At 40.4% G+C, this 17,685-nt stretch overlaps 1 protein-coding gene across 1 annotated transcript; it reads right to left on the bottom strand.

Annotated features, from left to right (window-relative positions):
• Positions 1–5: 5 nt before the first annotated feature.
• LOC122565398 (guanidinoacetate N-methyltransferase-like) lies at positions 6–13,340 on the bottom strand. The gene is made up of 6 exons (XM_043721344.1): positions 13,095–13,340; positions 10,462–10,607; positions 8,843–8,906; positions 4,641–4,708; positions 834–944; positions 6–433 (listed from the first exon to the last, which is right to left on the bottom strand). The coding sequence occupies exons 1-6, from the start codon at positions 13,273–13,275 to the stop codon at positions 293–295; spliced, it is 711 nt and encodes a 236-aa protein (XP_043577279.1). The 5' UTR covers positions 13,276–13,340; the 3' UTR covers positions 6–292.
• Positions 13,341–17,685: the final 4,345 nt, after the last annotated feature.

Genomic DNA, 17,685 nt, shown 5'->3' with positions numbered 1-17,685 from the left:
ATTTGTGGATGAAAGGCAGTTGTGAGTAAGTCCTTTATAAAATTGTGACAAGTATTGTGCAAATACAATTTCCAAAAGTGTAGAAATACACTCTGACTTTCCAAAAAATGTCACCAATAATTGAACCACATTGCTTTCAATAGTAATGCATAGATATCATCAGTTGTGTACAACACTTTTCATCGTGTCACAAAGAATCTGGGATACATTGATCCATTGAATCTGATAAAAGGCATCCTTTATGTTAAGACTATAATGGTTCTTTGTGACAGTATTAGTAAAAGTTTGCCAGTTAGTGTTTAGTTATCTTGGGTGTGATCATCTTATGAAAAGAGTAATATCGGCAATCACTGGGGGGAATTAGGTCTATCACACTGGTCTGAATATTCTCCTCCTTGAAGCCGGACTCCACCAAATGAGGCACTTGAGTTTCCTGGACAGGTAAAAGGTATATGTTAATATGGCAAATGTTAAACTGATCACACAGCATTACATGTTCCAAAAATTCAAAATGTTATCCTTCTTTATAAAACAAGATAATAGTCCAAAATATAGAAGCCTTTTTTAAAATAAATGTTTCTGTGTGAGGGGCAACCAGGCAGACAAACAATTTTGAGAACTGCTGTTACCCCCAGCTGAGGAACAGCAGCTCAGATGTAAATTAAATCACCTGTATTCTTCCAGCTCATTACCTCAAACTTACAGGAGCTCCAAGCTGGATATAAAATGCAAGCTGTTTAGAATGTCCAGTTAGTTTTGGCAGCTTCTGAATGAATCAAATAGATCACACCTACATTTCATGGTAGCTTCAATAAGGTGTGTTTTATTCCTACCTGGAACATTTTTTCAATGTCATTATACTTTCCCTTCAGCAGCTCTCCCCAGGAGGTGAGGTTGCAGTATGTAAGAACGCCACCAGGTTTCAGCAGACGACAGGCGTGACCCTGAAAGAAAAGTTTAAACTTTTGGTTTCGCTGCATTTTCTGCTCGTGTCCTTCCAAGATTAATCTGATAAATTAACCAAACTGTGTCAACACCAATTACAATATCAACCCTGAAATTGGGCCGGGTGATAACTGGATCCAAGCAGAGAACAAGGAGGAGGTGAGAAGAAATGGAGAGTAAGTAATTGGGGCAGGGAGTCGATGGTTGGGATAGGAAGAAATATAGAATGATTACAGACTCCCGAGCATGTCTGTGGAACCTGCTTGGATGCTCTGGGGAAGAGTGTGGTGGGCCTATAACTGATCAGTATCAGCCAGGATGCTGCAATAGGTGATGGATGAGTTTCTTGCTCTGTAGAGAAGAAGGTACACAAAAACACTTTATGATTGTGGGGATGTCATATGGTCAGAAAAGCTGCTAAGGAGTAGAGGGCTTACAGATCAAATTTTCGGGGGGTTGTCAGTTAACAAGATTAGTTTTGTCACCCAGAAGGAGAAATAATAGTAAAACTTGAGAATTTTGCAAACTGGTCTGACTTGTACACCTGAAAATAGAGCTCCAATACAATAATTTCTTTCCAGGTTTTTGCTGGATTTTCCCCTCAGAGCCTAGAGTTGCTCTCGAAATAGGAGAATTATGTCATCAGACTTTCTTTTTAAACAAATGACCCAGTTACATTTCACTAAAATTGGGGCAATGGTTTAAATATCAAAATAGAAATGCGACTGTATGTGCACAAATGTGCTGATGAAAGATGAGAAAAGCAATCCACTGTTGGTCAAAACCTGTTACATTTCAAATGTTGCCCAGTCCTGATAAAAAGTCATTAAAATGAAGCTTTTGTTTCTTTCTCCAAAAATGCTGCTGGATACTTTCAGCACTGAATTTTTGCACCAGATTTCCAGCATCCACAGTACTTTGCTTCTTGTGGAAGGATGTGAAATGGCTGTATGTACGTGATAGATGCACAACCCATCAAACGAAGGAGCAGAAGTCAGCCATTCGACCCATTAAGCCTGCTCTGACATTCAACAAAATCGTGGCTGATCTGCTAATCAGCAACTCCACTTGACTGCCTTATTCCTGTAAATTTTGGTTAAAAAAAAATGCTGTTGTGTTTATTTGCAACACAAGCAACTTGAAACTGATTTCTTTGACAAGAAACGCACAGCAATTTAGTTGGAATGTGTAACTTGATCTGATCTGCTGTAGAACAATTGAAGGTTTCTGAAATGTGTACCATCCAACATCAGACAGGTGACAGAGTTTAGAACTTCTTGCAATTCCACCATTTGCCTGAGTGGGTACAGATGCAATGACTATTAATAGCAGGGTGTAGTTTGCTGTACTTTGTGAAGGTGATATTTTCCTGCTTTAACAATTATCATTGTGCTTGGACAATACTATAAAAGAATTTACATTCAAACCCTGAAAGAATTGAAACCAATATGGTCATTCTAAAAGATGAGAGATGTAACAAACAATCTGGGTCTTTTTCAATATATAATTTCAGTTACATCACACTGTAAACTTTTGCTATAAATTCTGTATCTTAAATCTTACTCTACACAATCACCTGATGAAGGAGCAGCACTCCAAAAGCTAGTGCTTCCAAATATACCTGTTGGACTATAACCTGATGTTATGTGATTATTAACTTTGTACACTCTCTAGTCCAACACCAGTGTCTCCACCTCATAGCTTGATCCAGCCACGCATGAAGGTAGCTATTAGGATGAGGGTAATGTTGGGTATGTTCTTAACCCACACCCCTTGTGTATAGCTTTGTACATGGTGTCCCTATGGACATGGGCCATCTTAGACCTCCAGGTGAAGCAGAAGGTGGCTCAGGTGACTGCTTTGGTGCAGGCTCGGGGAATAGGCCAGACCTGCACTATGTGCAACAACACCAAGAGTACCTTACACTTGATCAGGTTTTTACCTGCAATGGAGAGGGAGCGATGCTCCCATCTGCCCAGCTTTTGCCTTGCTTTGGCAGTACAGTCCATCCAGGTTTTGGCACATGCACGCCCACATACCATACCCACCAAAGCTTATTCCCAACCCCTTCAATATCTCTTTCATTAGTTTAACCCACCTGCAGAACACAGCAAGTGGCTCCCACTGGCAAAAGGTGTTTTCTAATCAACCTATTCAGAGATGTTATTATGCACCTCAGTATCTGATGGGTCTTGAATATGTGCCTCTTGGCTCAGAGGTTTAGGGACACTACCACTGCACCATAATGCCTCCCCCTAGCAGGATGCTTTGTAATGCCAAGTGTACCTATATCTGATCATGTATGCACATGATCTTCAGGTTCACCCATATAGACTGCATGAAGACAAGTTTGATGTACCTTATAAACATTCACTACGAAACATGTAATCCTTGTTCAAATTATTTGTATGTAGTCTTAGATTAAATGGAGAAGCTAGCTGATGATAGTAACTGAACCTTTGTGCTCTGACTGTAAGTAGAATTAACAGCACTGGCTTGCGCATTTTCAGCTGACACACTTCTGAAAAACGAATCAACTTGAAAATCAAATTTTCTCATTCACTGAGGAGCTAATTCTCCAGGGGTACTATAACATACAGCCAAATTTTAAAGGAGACATACACTTAAACTAAAATAATATTTTTTGAGACAGATAATATGGCGCCAACTGGTCACAAAAACCCTCAAAAGTGTTACTTTATATACTTTTGTACCAAATGAAACTGAACTGATTAAATTAAGAAGTGATAGACCCTTAAAGATGCATGATAAAACAATCAAAACTTTAAAAGAACAATTAAAACTTTTCTGTAGTTTTGAGCGAAGATAATGCACACCAGTGTCTCCAGCGGTCACGAAACACAGAAAGCCTGAGGTATACCCATATTTGTACCTCTCCAGGGTCACCTGGGCAGAGATGTGACCATCAAAGAGCAACATGCAAATTGGTCTGACCCAAAATTAGCCAGTTTATAGCGGTTTGCATCATTCTTCTTACCTGTCCCCTACCCCAACCCAAGTCCCTCACATTGTTCCCCCTCTAGCCCTTGCACCCCAAGTCCCAGGTTTCTGTCACCCTCAAATCCCAAGCCATGGGTTTCAGAAGTTATGTGACACAAATGCAATGTGCGTACATGGTGGAGGCATGTGGATAGTCTTTAGCTCCAGCTCTTATGTGGGAAAGCATTTGTAGATGAATTGTTGATTTATCTTGAAATGAAACACTCCAGAAAAATTAGCGTTAAATTTAAATGAATGTTTAACAATATGATAAGTCTCAATCAGTGCCCAATAATCACTTTGACACTAAAAATTACTCTCATAGATGTAGCATTTAATTCCACAAGATTTTAATTATCATAGATTTATTATTTTTAAAAAATGTCTTTTCTCTTTACATAATTTGCTATATACGATATGAGATTGAGTTAAATATTCTAAATTAGACATTCTGGTAGGTGCCTCAGTAAGAATTCTTTAGTCTAGGTTGTTAATGAGATAGACAGTTGGTTGCCCTATTAACATAGGTCCAAGATTTCCCTTACAGTGTAGTGCACTGTTTCAGGTTTCTGATCACTGCAAGTTCCAGTGCAAAAGCCCAGTGAGAGAGACTGTGAGCAAGACTAACTGTAATGAATGACTAGTACTAATCATATACTGATGACTGCAAATTCTGGGCCATTCTCTTCACTTACCTTTATAAAAGAAAACTGATGTGTATGCCAGGTTTCCTCAGACAATGGGTAGGTATCATAAAGAATTCCTGAAAAACAAATGAACAAAGTAAGAATTTGTGTTTTGTTCTACAACCAGAAATTAAATGAGACGATGACAACTTGCAATGATACCGAAATGTTTAATGTGGTAAAATGTTGCAAGGCATTTCATAAGGATGTAAACAGACAAAATGACTTGAACCCAAGGCAAAGAGGGTAACATCATGTCAAAGTCTAGTCAAAGAAGTAGGTTTCAAGAGCAACCTGAAGGAGGAGAGAAATTTGGAGGGGTTCAGGATTGGATGCCAGAGAATAGAACTCAAACAGCTGAAGACACAGCTACCGGATAATGGAAACATTGAATTCAGAGACATATTCATCCAGAAGTGGAGGAAGGAAGAGGTCTAGTCAGAGGCTTATCACACTGAAGAAAGTTGTTGGAATAGGTGTGAGGCCCAGGTAAGGATTGAGCAAAATGATGAGAAGTATCACTTTGCAATACCTGTGCACTAGTTTCTGAAAGTAAGCATGCACATGCAGCAGGCAGTGAAGAAGGCAAATGGTCTTCAGAGCAGGAGGATTTGAATACAGGAGCAAGAATATCTTGCAATCATATGGGGCTTTAGTGAGACCACACCTGGAATATTGTGCGGGGTTTTGGTCTCCTTATTTGAGGAAGGATGTTCTGGCTATTGAGGGAGTAGAACAGAGGTTTACCAGACTCTGATTCCTGGGTTTGGCAGGACTGACGTATGAAGAGAGACTGGATCAGATTACATTACAGTGTGGAAACAGGCCCTTCGGCCCAACAAGTCCACACCGAGCCACCGTGCCGCCCAGTTAGGACTATATTTAGTGGAGTTTAGAAGAATGAGGAGGGATCTATAGAGATCTATAAAATTGTAATAGACAGACAGGGTAAATGCAGGAAGGATGTTCCTGATAACCAGACAATCTAAAACTAGGGGTCACTGGCTCAGGATAAGATGTAGGCCATTTAGGAATGAGATGAAAAATTTCTTCTCTCAGAGAGTGGTGAACCTGTGGAATTCTTTGCCGCTGAATGTTTTAAGAAGGAGATAGATATAGTTGTTAAGGCCAAAGATATGTTTGAGCAAGCTTGAAGGGCCATCTGGCCTACTCCTGTTCTTATCTTCTGTGATTCTTAGACAACCCAGTGCAATGCTGAGTCATACTGATGTGCAAAATCATTGTCTATCATAGTGTCAGGTTTCTAATCACAGCTATTGACTCTGGAGTCAATTGACTAGGGACTAGAAGATTGAGTCCAGATTCCAATTCCTGATCACTAACCAATGATCCCCAATAGAAAATTTATGCCTGTGGATTTCAGTGGTGAAAACAGTTTCCGGCTGAGCTCCCTAATAATGAGATTATCAGAAGCAAGGGGCGATTCATGAAACTGCAAAGGTTTACATTGGCAGAAAAAAAGTTCAATTAGCAATAGGTGAAAAAAGCCACCTTTTTAAACATTTATGTATTAAATAAAAGCAGGAACTACCTTAATGTTGGAGAGGTAGCCAATTCTTTTGGCAGCTTTTTCCAAAAAGAATTTTATCAGCAATCAGTTGCTGGAAAGGATAGCTCTGCACAGTTATTCACTCGAGTGACTCTGCTCTCTCAATGATTAATCTGTACACTCAGTGTCATTACCTCTGAAAATGATTTTTGCCACATTGTCCAACATCGTTGTCTTGAAGCTCTGACTTAGGTTTGCAAATGCTGTCCACAGTTCCAACACAATTTTTTCTTCCAAATACTACAACAGCAGCAATGGTGAAGCAGCAATTCAGTTGCATCATTTTATATATGGTAGACATTGCCTCTTATCTACCAGTAGCACAAGCTCCATCCAAATAAACTGCACTTTTAAAATATTCAAACTGGCAATACGAATCACAGCATAAAGTTTTAAATTTTATTATAATCCAATGTTTTGTTATTGCTGTTTATCATGTAGTAATGACGACTGATTCTCTTGATATATCACATATTGGCTTATTCACTACCTGTACAGTTTACTGTTACACTAATATTTCACACACACAATTGCTACAGTGCATATAGAATCTGCACCGATCCTCTGAAGAGCAATCCATCCAAATCAACATCCCACCCTATCCCCTTAACCCCACATTTAGCATGACCAATCTATCTAACCTGCACAGCTTTGTGACAATAGGAGGAAACCAGAGCACCCTGACAAAACAGAAAAAAACACACAAACGCCACATAGACAGTCACCCAAGGCTGGGATCAAACCCTGGTCCCTGGTGCTGTGAGGCAGCAATGCTAACCACTGAGCTACCATGCCACATAAGAGTCTGAACTGTTTACAGAAAGACTTGAGGGTACATGGGCAATTTATGCTCTACCAGTGTTACAGAATAATTGTCAAACATATGTGATGAGATATCCCTTCGCAGTGCTGTGACTGATATTACCAATCATAGTCTGCAATAGAATAGATGCCACGGGTGTCTCAGTGGTTAGCACTGCTGCCTCACAATGCCAGAAACCCAGGTTTGACCATTCTTGGACGATCGTCTGTGTGGAGTTTACACATTCGCCCTGTGTCTGTGTTGGTTTCCGCCAGGTGCTCCGGTTTCCTTCCACAGTCCAAGGATGTGCAGGTCAGGTGGATTGGCCATGCTAAGTTACCCATAGTGTTCAGGAATGTGTAGGTTAGGTGTGTTAGCCATGGGAAATGCAGGGTTACAGGGATGGGGGAATGGGTCTGGGTGGGATGCTGTTTGGAGGGTCGGTGTAGACGTGTTGGGCCGAATGGACTGCTTCCACACTGTAGGGATTCTAATATAATAGAAAACAAGAACAAGATACAGTTCAAAAACAGAAATTGCTGGAGAAACTCAGTAGGTCTGACAGCATCTGTGGAGAGAAAGCAAAGTTTCAAGTCCAGAGAACCTTCTTCAAAGCTAATAGTAGCTAGCAGAGATGGTACATATGCTGAAGATGCCAGGAGTGGGGGTTGAGGCATGAATGTGGGCGAGAAGGAATAAGCAGATAGGTGAAGGCAGAACCCAGAGAGTGGGAAAAAAGACTTGATTAGGCAAACTTAGGATGGATGATAGTAATCCAGGGAAGGTGAAAAGCTAATATTGGAGTGATTAGTATGTTTGGCTGTGCTGAAATTAGTCGAGAGCATTGTGCTGGAAAAGCACAGCAGGTCAGGCAACATCCGAGGACAGGGGAATCGACGTTTTGGGCAAAAGCCCTTCCCCAAGAATTTGCTGAAAGTAGCCCATGTCATTACAGAGCCTGGGGTGTGAAGATGGACAGAGGACATCACACAAGGTGTTCAGATACTACAGTGTGAGCAACACAGTGTAAGTTATCTCAATTGGATGGTCTGCATATACAAAATAAAAACTGATAATACTGAGGTACTTGGTCACTCAATCTCACCAGCTTCATCATTAAATATTTACAATATGTTCACAGGGGATATGGGTGCAGAATATACATACCAATTTACACATTCCTTGAATCTGCATTCAGTCTTTCAAAGTACCTGGCCTATAACAAGTCTGGCCTCTTCCATATCTTAAAAGCCTCTCTTGCTTTGGTGATCCCTTTAGCTGGCTAGCGCCAAAGATCTGAATTTCTTACTCTAGACCTCACTACCTTTCCCTTCTCCTTTAAGATATTCCATAAAACATGCCTCTTTGGCCAGACTTTTATCATCCATTGTTAAAGTTCCTTTTTTTGGTTCAGTGGGGTGACTTTTGGAATACTTTGTACAGCTCTGGTCACCCTGCTACAGGAAGAATATTATTAACTTGGAGTTGTAGGAAAGGTTTAGAGGGATATGGGCCAAATGCAAGTAAGTAGGATAGTTTAGTTTGGGAAATTTGGTTGGCATGGATAAGTTGGACAGAAGGGTCTGTTTCTATGTTATATGACCCTATGACAAATTTTATTTGATAACACTCCAGTGAAGTCCCATGCCACAACAAAGACGTCACGTGAATGCAGGTTGTTATTATGAATGCACTACTAAAAATTATGACCAATAGTTTAAATGGATCCCTGGATTCAGAATCTTATTTATCAAGACACATTAAAAAAAATGCATGTTTACATTGCCAACGGTTTAGTAATAAAGTACTTCAGAGAAAAAATACTACTGTCAAACTTACCGTCAAAATGCGAATCTGGTAATGTTGAAACTATATCTTCCCAGAGGCCCTTGAGGGGAATAATCTGCATTGAGAAATGTAAAAGGCTGATTTCAATTATGTGTAATTACACTTCCATAATTATTTGTACATTAGCAGAAACGATCTTACTAGGGTGCTGTTATAGAGAGAAACACCATTGTAAACTTGATAAGCTAAAAGGCTTGTGTCTGTGCTTTAACAATCTATGGGCTACTACCTCTTCTATATAAAGGAATGAGAGTCTAGCATTTGTATATTCCTACAATCTCTTTAAAATATCTCAAGCCACTTCCCACAAATTTTGTTAATTTCAAATGCAATGTCTGTTGTCATAATGGCAAGGACCTCATTCATTTTCCATACAAATGCAAAATATGCAGAATTTTAGACTGCATCTTCAAGAACACTACTTACTAAATAGAAAAATAAATCAAAGGACTGCAGGTGCTGAAGATCTGAAACAAAAATAGAAATTGCTGGAGAAACTTGGCAGGTCTGACCGCATTATGGAACAAAAGCAGAGTTAATGCTTCAAGTTCTACAGTTCTGAAGAAGTGTCACTGGGCGTGAAATATTAACTGTGCTTTCTCTTCACAAATGCTGCCAGACCTGCTGAGTTTCTCCAGCAATTTCTCTTTTTATGTACTGAACATTACAAGCTACTTCAAAACTGATGAATCTATCTGCTAATACTATGGTTCTTGCATTAACGGTCTTTGAAAAATTGCTTTAATATATTTTACAGTATGAATTTAGCAATGTGTTCAACAATCTCCATGCAACTTATTCATGCTGTACTCAGTTATGTTTATTTTTTCTCTCTCTATTCATTCCTTCCCAATGAGCTTTGCTCCAGCCAGATCATGGGGCCAAAGAACAAGAGTTAAGGTTTGAGTAGTGTGAGATGCATGATAATTTGTTAGTTCCTCCTAGACATGAATCAGCTCACCAAATCATGGTCTTCAATCAGGAATTAGCATGTTTGCCTACAATACGTGTTTCCCCACCTAGTACCTGGAAGGACAAGGGGAGCAAGCATATGAGAAATGACCAGAATCAAATCACACACCATGATAATGTGGAAATATATCAATGTTCCTTCACAGCTACTAGGTCAAAATATTGGAAATCTCAACCTCATAATGCTGGGGGATTCCTTTCACCACATAGACTGCAATGGTTCAAGAATGTGCAAAATAGAAATTGTCAATAGATGTCTGTTGACCCCACATTATATGGAAATGTTATGCAAATACATGTTTTTCTTTGATGAGGCAATTGGATCACACAAATTTCAATCTAATTGGGTTTTATAGCAGTTGATAAAGTGAAGACTGCAGATGTTGGCGATCAGAGTTGAAAAGTGTGGCGCTGGAAAAACACAGTAGGCCAGGCAGCATCCAAGGAGCAGGAGAGTCGTTTCGGGCATAAGCCCGTCATCAAGAAAATAGCAGTCCCAACCGAAATGAGTTTGGTTGAGCAGTTTCACTTCACTCATCTTTCATATAAATGCAAATTTGCGTAAAATCAGTAAATTAAAACAAAAAAATTTGTGAAGCGGCTGCAAAACTATCCAATGTTTATTTATACACACTTACCTTGTGGGGTTGCTCTTTAGCCCATTCCTGTAGTCTTTTAAACACCCCTTCATTACATTCAATGATCCAGTGCTCTTCAATATTTAAAGACTCTATCTTGGTGGCTGCAATTGCCATTCCAAATCCAATTTCCAGAACACGTCCTCCTAAGCCAAGAGTAAGAAATTGGTCTTATTGCTATTTTTTCCCTGTCATTAGTTGCACCATAGCATGCTACTTCCACCCAATGCCTTTAAGACCACCATTGCACATAATGACAGTGCTACCAGAATCTATTGCACAACCAGAAAACAGGGTGGGGATTAACAGTTGTTGGGCTAATGACTCTGTAACTCTACTGTAAACTGATATGCTAGCTGCCACATGGGGACACTAGCTAACTGCACTGGCCTAATGTTCTCATATCTCTAGGTCACAGCCCCTCTTTACATCCAAATTCCAAGGTGGGATATTTAAAGATACAGAAAAGTGTTGCTATATTGGAAAACCCAAGGCATTGCCATTACCAGACAAATGAGAGAAAATCAGTAGAGAAGGAATATCATTCCAACTAAATTTATTTTGCACTTCCAATGATCCTCAAAAACAAATTTTAGGGACAATAGACAATCACAGAGCCATAGAGGCCTGCAGCACAGAGTCTGCTCCAATCAAAAACAACTACCTGACTATTCTAATTCCATTTTTCGGCAAATCCAACTCCATTTTCCAGCAAAAAATGTACAATGAAAAGCTAATGAAACACAAATCACATAAAACAAAGCATTAGACAAACCGTATTTGAATAATATATAACGTTTTTAATGTGAAATGCAGGAGTAAATGCCAGGTTATGGAACCATTTAGCTGCAGCTGTCACGAACTTCACTTCAAATTCTGAATGAATGACAACATTGCACAAGTGTGCAAACGTTAGGAATGTGGCAAGACAATTCTGATAAATAATGTTACACAAAGAAAATACAAAATTGTATCTAATCTAATTTTATTGATTTGTTAAAAACATGAAACTGAATTTGATTTTCATCAACGTATCTGAAATTGGTCTCCCACATTTATAATGGCACTACTGTCTAAGGCAGCTTCACACACTAACTGAGGAAGAAAAATATGTTTCAGAATAATGTATTCAGAAAAAAATGCACCTTATAATACCTTGTCTAATTATTGAAGGAATTAGGGGGATCTATAAAATTCAAACAGGACCAGACAGGAGTAAATGCAGGAAGAATGTTCTTGATGACCAGGGAGTCTAGAACCAGGGGTCACAGACTAAGAATACAGGTTAGGCCATTTAGGACTAAGATGAAGAGAAATTTCTTCACCCAGAGAGTGTTGAGGCTGTGGAATTCTTTGCCACAGAAATTCTCTAAACTGATTGAGGCCAAAATATTGAATGTTTTCAAGAAGGAGATACATATAGTTCTTAGCACGAAAGGATCAAAGGATATGGGGAAAAAGCCTGTAGAAGGTACAGAGTTGGATGATCAGCCATGATCATATTGAATGATGGAGCAGGTTCAAAGGGTCAAATGGACTCCCCCATTCCTATTCCGACAGGTATATTTGGAAGCACTAGCTTTCGGAGCGCTACTCCTTCAGGTGTTTGTGGAGTATACTGGAAATTGCTGGAGAAACTCTGGTAACGTCTGTGCAGAAAGAACAGTTACTGTTTCAAGACTTGTGACACTTCTTTGAAGATTCTGAGTCTGTCTGTAGTTCAGTGCACAATTACTTTAGGGCCAATTTTTTATTTTGTCGATCTAATTGTAAAGAAAATTTGCAACAAAATTTTATCAAAAATCTAATCCTTCATGTGCTGTGAGTGTTCCTACTTATCAATATAAAGAATATCCTTTGTTACAAACAATGCCATGACATGTCCCCAGAGAACACAACTGAACAACCTAATATTATTTGTAGCTTTTCTCTGATTCCCAATAAAATGCATCAAGTCAGCATCAAAGGCAATTGCACCAGAGAAGAACATTATGCCTTAACATCATTCTACCTTGCACTGACTGCAAAACGTTCACACATCTGGTATCTATTATTTGAATGCACAATAAATAATCACAGTGGAAGATAACTATTCAGTAAACTCAGGTAAAATCAAATTTCCCTTTTGAATGCAGTTGGCATTCCCTCATAGTCACTGAGATTAAAAACTGGGTCATAGAAAGTTTTGTAAAATTTCCTAAGAATGTGTCCAAATGATTTTATCCCAAGACGGGAGTAACTGAGCAATTCACAACAGTCCACTTTTTAAAATCCACGTCGATATAATCTGATCTGTCTTTCAATCTTGAATCTCAGTCCTTAATTTGTACATATTTTAAGACATGGAACCTTTGCCTGCACAAAGTGACAGAGCGACGGAACCACCCCCCCCCCCCCCCCGAACTAAAATTAATTCTGAACTTTGGAGTGTTCGGTAGCGGTTATGTGAAGGTTGGATGCTGCAGTTAAAAATTAAGAAGGGAAAATAATATTCAATAAGCGTGGATTCTCTTACACAACAGAGCTGACCCAGTTTATAGAATAGAATCCATGTGAGCAGGATTTTAAATGTAGGGGGAAGGGGGTGTCTCACGGCGATGGTTACTTGACTGAAAGGAGAGAGTGGACAGTACCTTTTGAAGCTGCAACACTAGCCAGTGAATGCATATATGGGGTCTCCCAGCGCTCCATCACCGGTTTGCCCAGGATCTGCAAATGGGTGTCGCTGTCATTGTACTCGGCGCTCGCTAACCTCCAGTCCGGTTTGCAGTCCTCACCCTGTGAGAAAATGGCATCCTTGCTTTCCAAACTCATTCTGTTTCCAATCAGGGTGGAGAAAGGGGCAGGTTTATAAGAGCTGCGATTTATGCTGACCTTGCAGCTTTAGCCCCCTCCCCCCCCCCCCCTCAACGTAACGCTGGTATGTTAACGTTATCATAAATAAACATTGCAGCAGCTGGGGCCTAACAGTTGTTACTGAGCTTTACAAATTCTGACAGCAGAGGGAGAGGGGCACAAGTGACTTCATAAAATTCTTCGGGGTGGGCTGACAAAACATTGGAAGCATTACACCCCCACTTTTTGAAGACGTTAATTCTTTACTGAGTCAATTGAATGGGATGGGGACATCACTAACATTTATTAACCATCCCTGATTGCTCTCGAACTGATTTGCTCTCTGGGCAATTTCACAGAATCTCCCACATTACTGTAGAGTGGTAGGGTGGCTCAATGGGTGGCACTGCTGTATTACAGTGCCAGGGAACTGGGTTTGATTCCAGCCTCAGGTGACTGTTTGCATGTTCTCTGTGTCTGCATGGGTTCCCTCTAGGCCTAAGATGTGCAGGGTAGGTGGATTTGTCATTGCTAAGTTGCCCATAGTGTCCCCAGGAGTGGGTCTGGGTGGGATGCTCTTTGGAGGGTCAGTGTGGACTTGATGGGCTGAATGGCCTGCTTCCAATCTATAAGGATTTTATGAAATGTTGACTAGACCAGGTAATGATGACATTCTAATGATAATGGATACTATTAGATTAGTGTTTAATTCCACCGTTTTTAAAAAAAAGGATTGACTTTATATTTCACCATCTGCATTGATGGGATTTGAACCATAGCTTAGAGACCAGGAAATACACTACCACTTCCCCCAACATAGCTTGTCTAATTTCTGTGGGACAGGCAGCAGCACCCTGGTTGACTGCAAACTGACCACTCCATCAAAATATTCCATTTTTTAAAATTGCCATCAAAAAGGAGAGAGGCTGAGTTGACTGTTTCAATGCCGTGGAAATACTCACATGTGAATAATTCACATTTCTGTTTGGAAGGATCGTGTGGAGATCTCAGTGGTTGCTTGGCCACCCTCAAGAATTCTTATTCCTTTCAAATAAGAAGTTAACAATGTTGCTTTGCATGCAATGTCCACCTTGACTGTCTGTTTAACTGTCTGCCTTTCCACAGAATAGCCTATTGTGTCCTGTACACTGCAAAATGTCAAAGATGTAAAATGTGGAAGAAACCAGCTGGTGACTGACAGATTCATCAGACACCCCTCTTGTGGTCAGCGACTTTATTTACAGTAAAATTCTACAACAGCCAGAAACTCAATGGTTTAAGCTACTTCCACGGTTTTCCTTAACTCCAACGGGTCTAAACATATGTTGTTGTGTCCTCTATGGATTCTGTCTAGGTCTGGATGTTGAGTTTCCGTCCTGATCTCTTGAGGTTGCTCCCTTAGACTAAACGCTGAATCTGCTGCATCTCTGTCTCTGCCTTATAGAACAGTGGATACTGCCTGACTCTCAGAAGTTCCAATGAATTGTTTTATTTACTAAAACACAGAATACTGGTATTTGTATTTCAGCTGCCCAGCATTCTTCTTCCATTCCTCTCTTCATAGTCTCGGGAGCATTTGAATTACATTACACCATGTATATCATCAAGCTTTTCACTGTGCCTCGGTACACATGACAATAAATTCAATTCAATTCAATTCAATCAATGCATTCTCATTATACAATGGCTATTGTGCATTGGTCTATGGGTATTGCCACCACTGAGCAGAGAAACAAACCTACATTCATAGAAAAGCAGCATAGCAGTGTGACATCGTGTGACAATTAATTGAATTCAGGCTTGCTTCAAATTAAATTTTCCTACAGAAAAATACACATTAACCCCAGGATTAATACTATACAGTATGTGTGGAGACGTTTTATTACTCTTCATGGGATGTGCACGTCACTGGCTGGGTCAGCATTCATTGCCCATCCCCAGTTGCCCTTGAGAAGGTGGTGGTAAGGTGCAGTCCATATGCTGTAGATTGACTCACGCTGCCCTTAGGGAGGGAACTGCAGGATTTTGACCAAGCAACAGTGAGGTAACAGCAATATATTTCCAAGTCAGGATGGTGAATGGCTTGGAGAGGAACTTGCAAGTATTCCCATGTATCTGCTGCTATTGTCCCTCTAGATGGAGAGGCTGTGGGTTTGAAAGGTACTGTCTAACGAGTCATGGTGGATTTTTACAGTGCATCTAGTAGATGGTACATGCTGCTGCTACTAAGAGATGGTATTGGAGAGAGTGAATGTTTGTGGATGTGGTGCCAATCAAGAGGGCTTTGTCCTTGAATGGTGTCAAGTTTCTTGAATGTTGTTGGAACTGCACTTATCCAGACAAGTGGGGAGTATTCCATCACACTCCCAACTTGTGCCTGTAGATGGTGGACAGGCTTTGGGGAGTCAGGAGGTGTGTTACTTGCCACCATATTCCTGGCTTCTGAACGCCTCTTGTGGCCATTGCATTTATTTGGCTTGTCCAGTTCAGTTTCTCATCAGTGATAACCCCAGGATGTTGATAGTGGGGGATTGATGATGATAAGGCCATTGAATGTCAAGGGCCAATGGTTAGATTCTCTCTTCTTGGAGATGGTAATTGTCTGGCATTTTTGCAGTGTGAATGTTACTTGTCACTTGTCAGCCCAAGCCTGGGTATTGTCTGCTGCATGTATACATGGACTGCTTCAGTTTGAGAAGTCACAAATGGTGCTAAACATTATGCAGTCATTGGTGAACATCCTCATGACTTTACGATGGAGGGAACGTCATTTATGAAGCAGCTGAAGATGATTGGGCCTAGGTCACGACCCTGAGGAACTTCTGCAGAGATGTGAGAGAGCTGAGATGATCAAGAAGCACAACCATCTTCCTATATATCTCCAACCAGTGGAGTGTTTGCACCCTGATACTCATTGATTCCAGTTTCGCTCGGGCTCCTTGATGTCAAGGGCTATCACTTTCACTTCATCTCTGGAGTTCTGCTCTTTTGTCCATGTTTGAATCAAGGCTCTACTGAGGTCGGGAGTTGTGTGGCTCTAGCAGAACCCAGTCTAGGTGTCACTGAGCAGGTTATCATGAGCAAGTGCTCCTTGATAGCACTGTTGATGGCACCTTCCATCACTTTACTGATGATAGAGATTAGACAGATGGGACGTAATTGGCCAGGTTGAATTTGTTCTGCTTCTTGTATACAGTACATCTCTGAATAATTTTTCAATTGTCAGGTAAATGTCACTGTTCTATCTGTAGTGAAACAGCTTGGCCAGCAGTAGGTTCTGGAGCACATGACTTCAGTACTATTGCACGAGTGTTGTCAGGACCCATAGCCTTTGCAGTATCCAGTGCTTTCAGCTTGATATCACTTGATATTTGTAGGGGGATTTCACAAGACTGGTTTATCCAACTCAGTTCATGTTCTCCGGCCTTGGAGGTGAGCAAAGTTAAGTGAAACTTAATTCCTTGCAATTCCAAGTTGTAGTTGTGTGATGCCATTTGGACAGTGAAAGAAACAACAGGTTCTAACCAGGAGTAATTGTATGTGTTGTAGTTGTATTGTGAGTGGTCTGTTGATGTGCAGGTGAACTGTTTTTAATGGTGACATTCTATCATCTGTATGAGAAACACACACTCTGTGTTCTAAAGCAGTCAAGATGGCAGGAGCTGTTGGGAATTTGCTATGGCTTTGTTCATATGTACAAAGTTATGGTTCAGGTACTCCCAATAATGAAAGATATGCCACTTGGGTCAACATGGCTTTGTGTGTGGGAATTCATGTTTCACAAACTTGATTGAGTTTTTTGAAGAAGTAACAAAGAGGATTGATGAGGGCAGAGCGGTAGATGTGATCTATATGGACTTTTGTAAGGCATTCAAGAAGGCTCCCCATTGGAGATCTGTTAGCAAGATTAGATCTCACGGAATACAGGGAGAACTAGCCATTTGGATACAGAACTGGCTCAAAGGTAGAAGACAGAGAGGGGTGATGGAGGGTTGTTTTTCAGACTGGAGGCCTGTGACCAGTGGTGTGCCACAAGGATCAGTGCTGAGTTCACTACTTTTTGTCATTTACATAAATGATATGGATGCGAACATAAGAGGTACAGTTAGTAAGTTTGCAGATGACACCAAAATTGGAGGTGTAGTGGACAGCGAAGAAGGTTACCTCGGATTACAACGAAATCTTGATCAGATGAGCCAATGGGCTGAGGGGTGGCAGATGGAGTTTAATTTAGATAAATGTGAGCCGTTGCATTTTGGGAAAGCAAATCTTAGCAGGACTTATACACTTCATGGTAAGGTCCTAGGGAGTATTGGTCAACAAAGAAATCTTGGAGTGCAGGTTCATAGTTCCTTGAAACTAGAGTCGCAGGTAGATATGATAGTGAAG

Source organism: Chiloscyllium plagiosum, chromosome 31 (genome assembly GCF_004010195.1).
Source record: "Chiloscyllium plagiosum isolate BGI_BamShark_2017 chromosome 31, ASM401019v2, whole genome shotgun sequence".
NCBI classification, from domain to species: Eukaryota; Metazoa; Chordata; class Chondrichthyes; order Orectolobiformes; family Hemiscylliidae; genus Chiloscyllium; species Chiloscyllium plagiosum.
The sequence above is the reverse complement of the archived record's forward strand: the minus strand, read 5'-3'. Positions and strand labels throughout refer to the sequence as shown.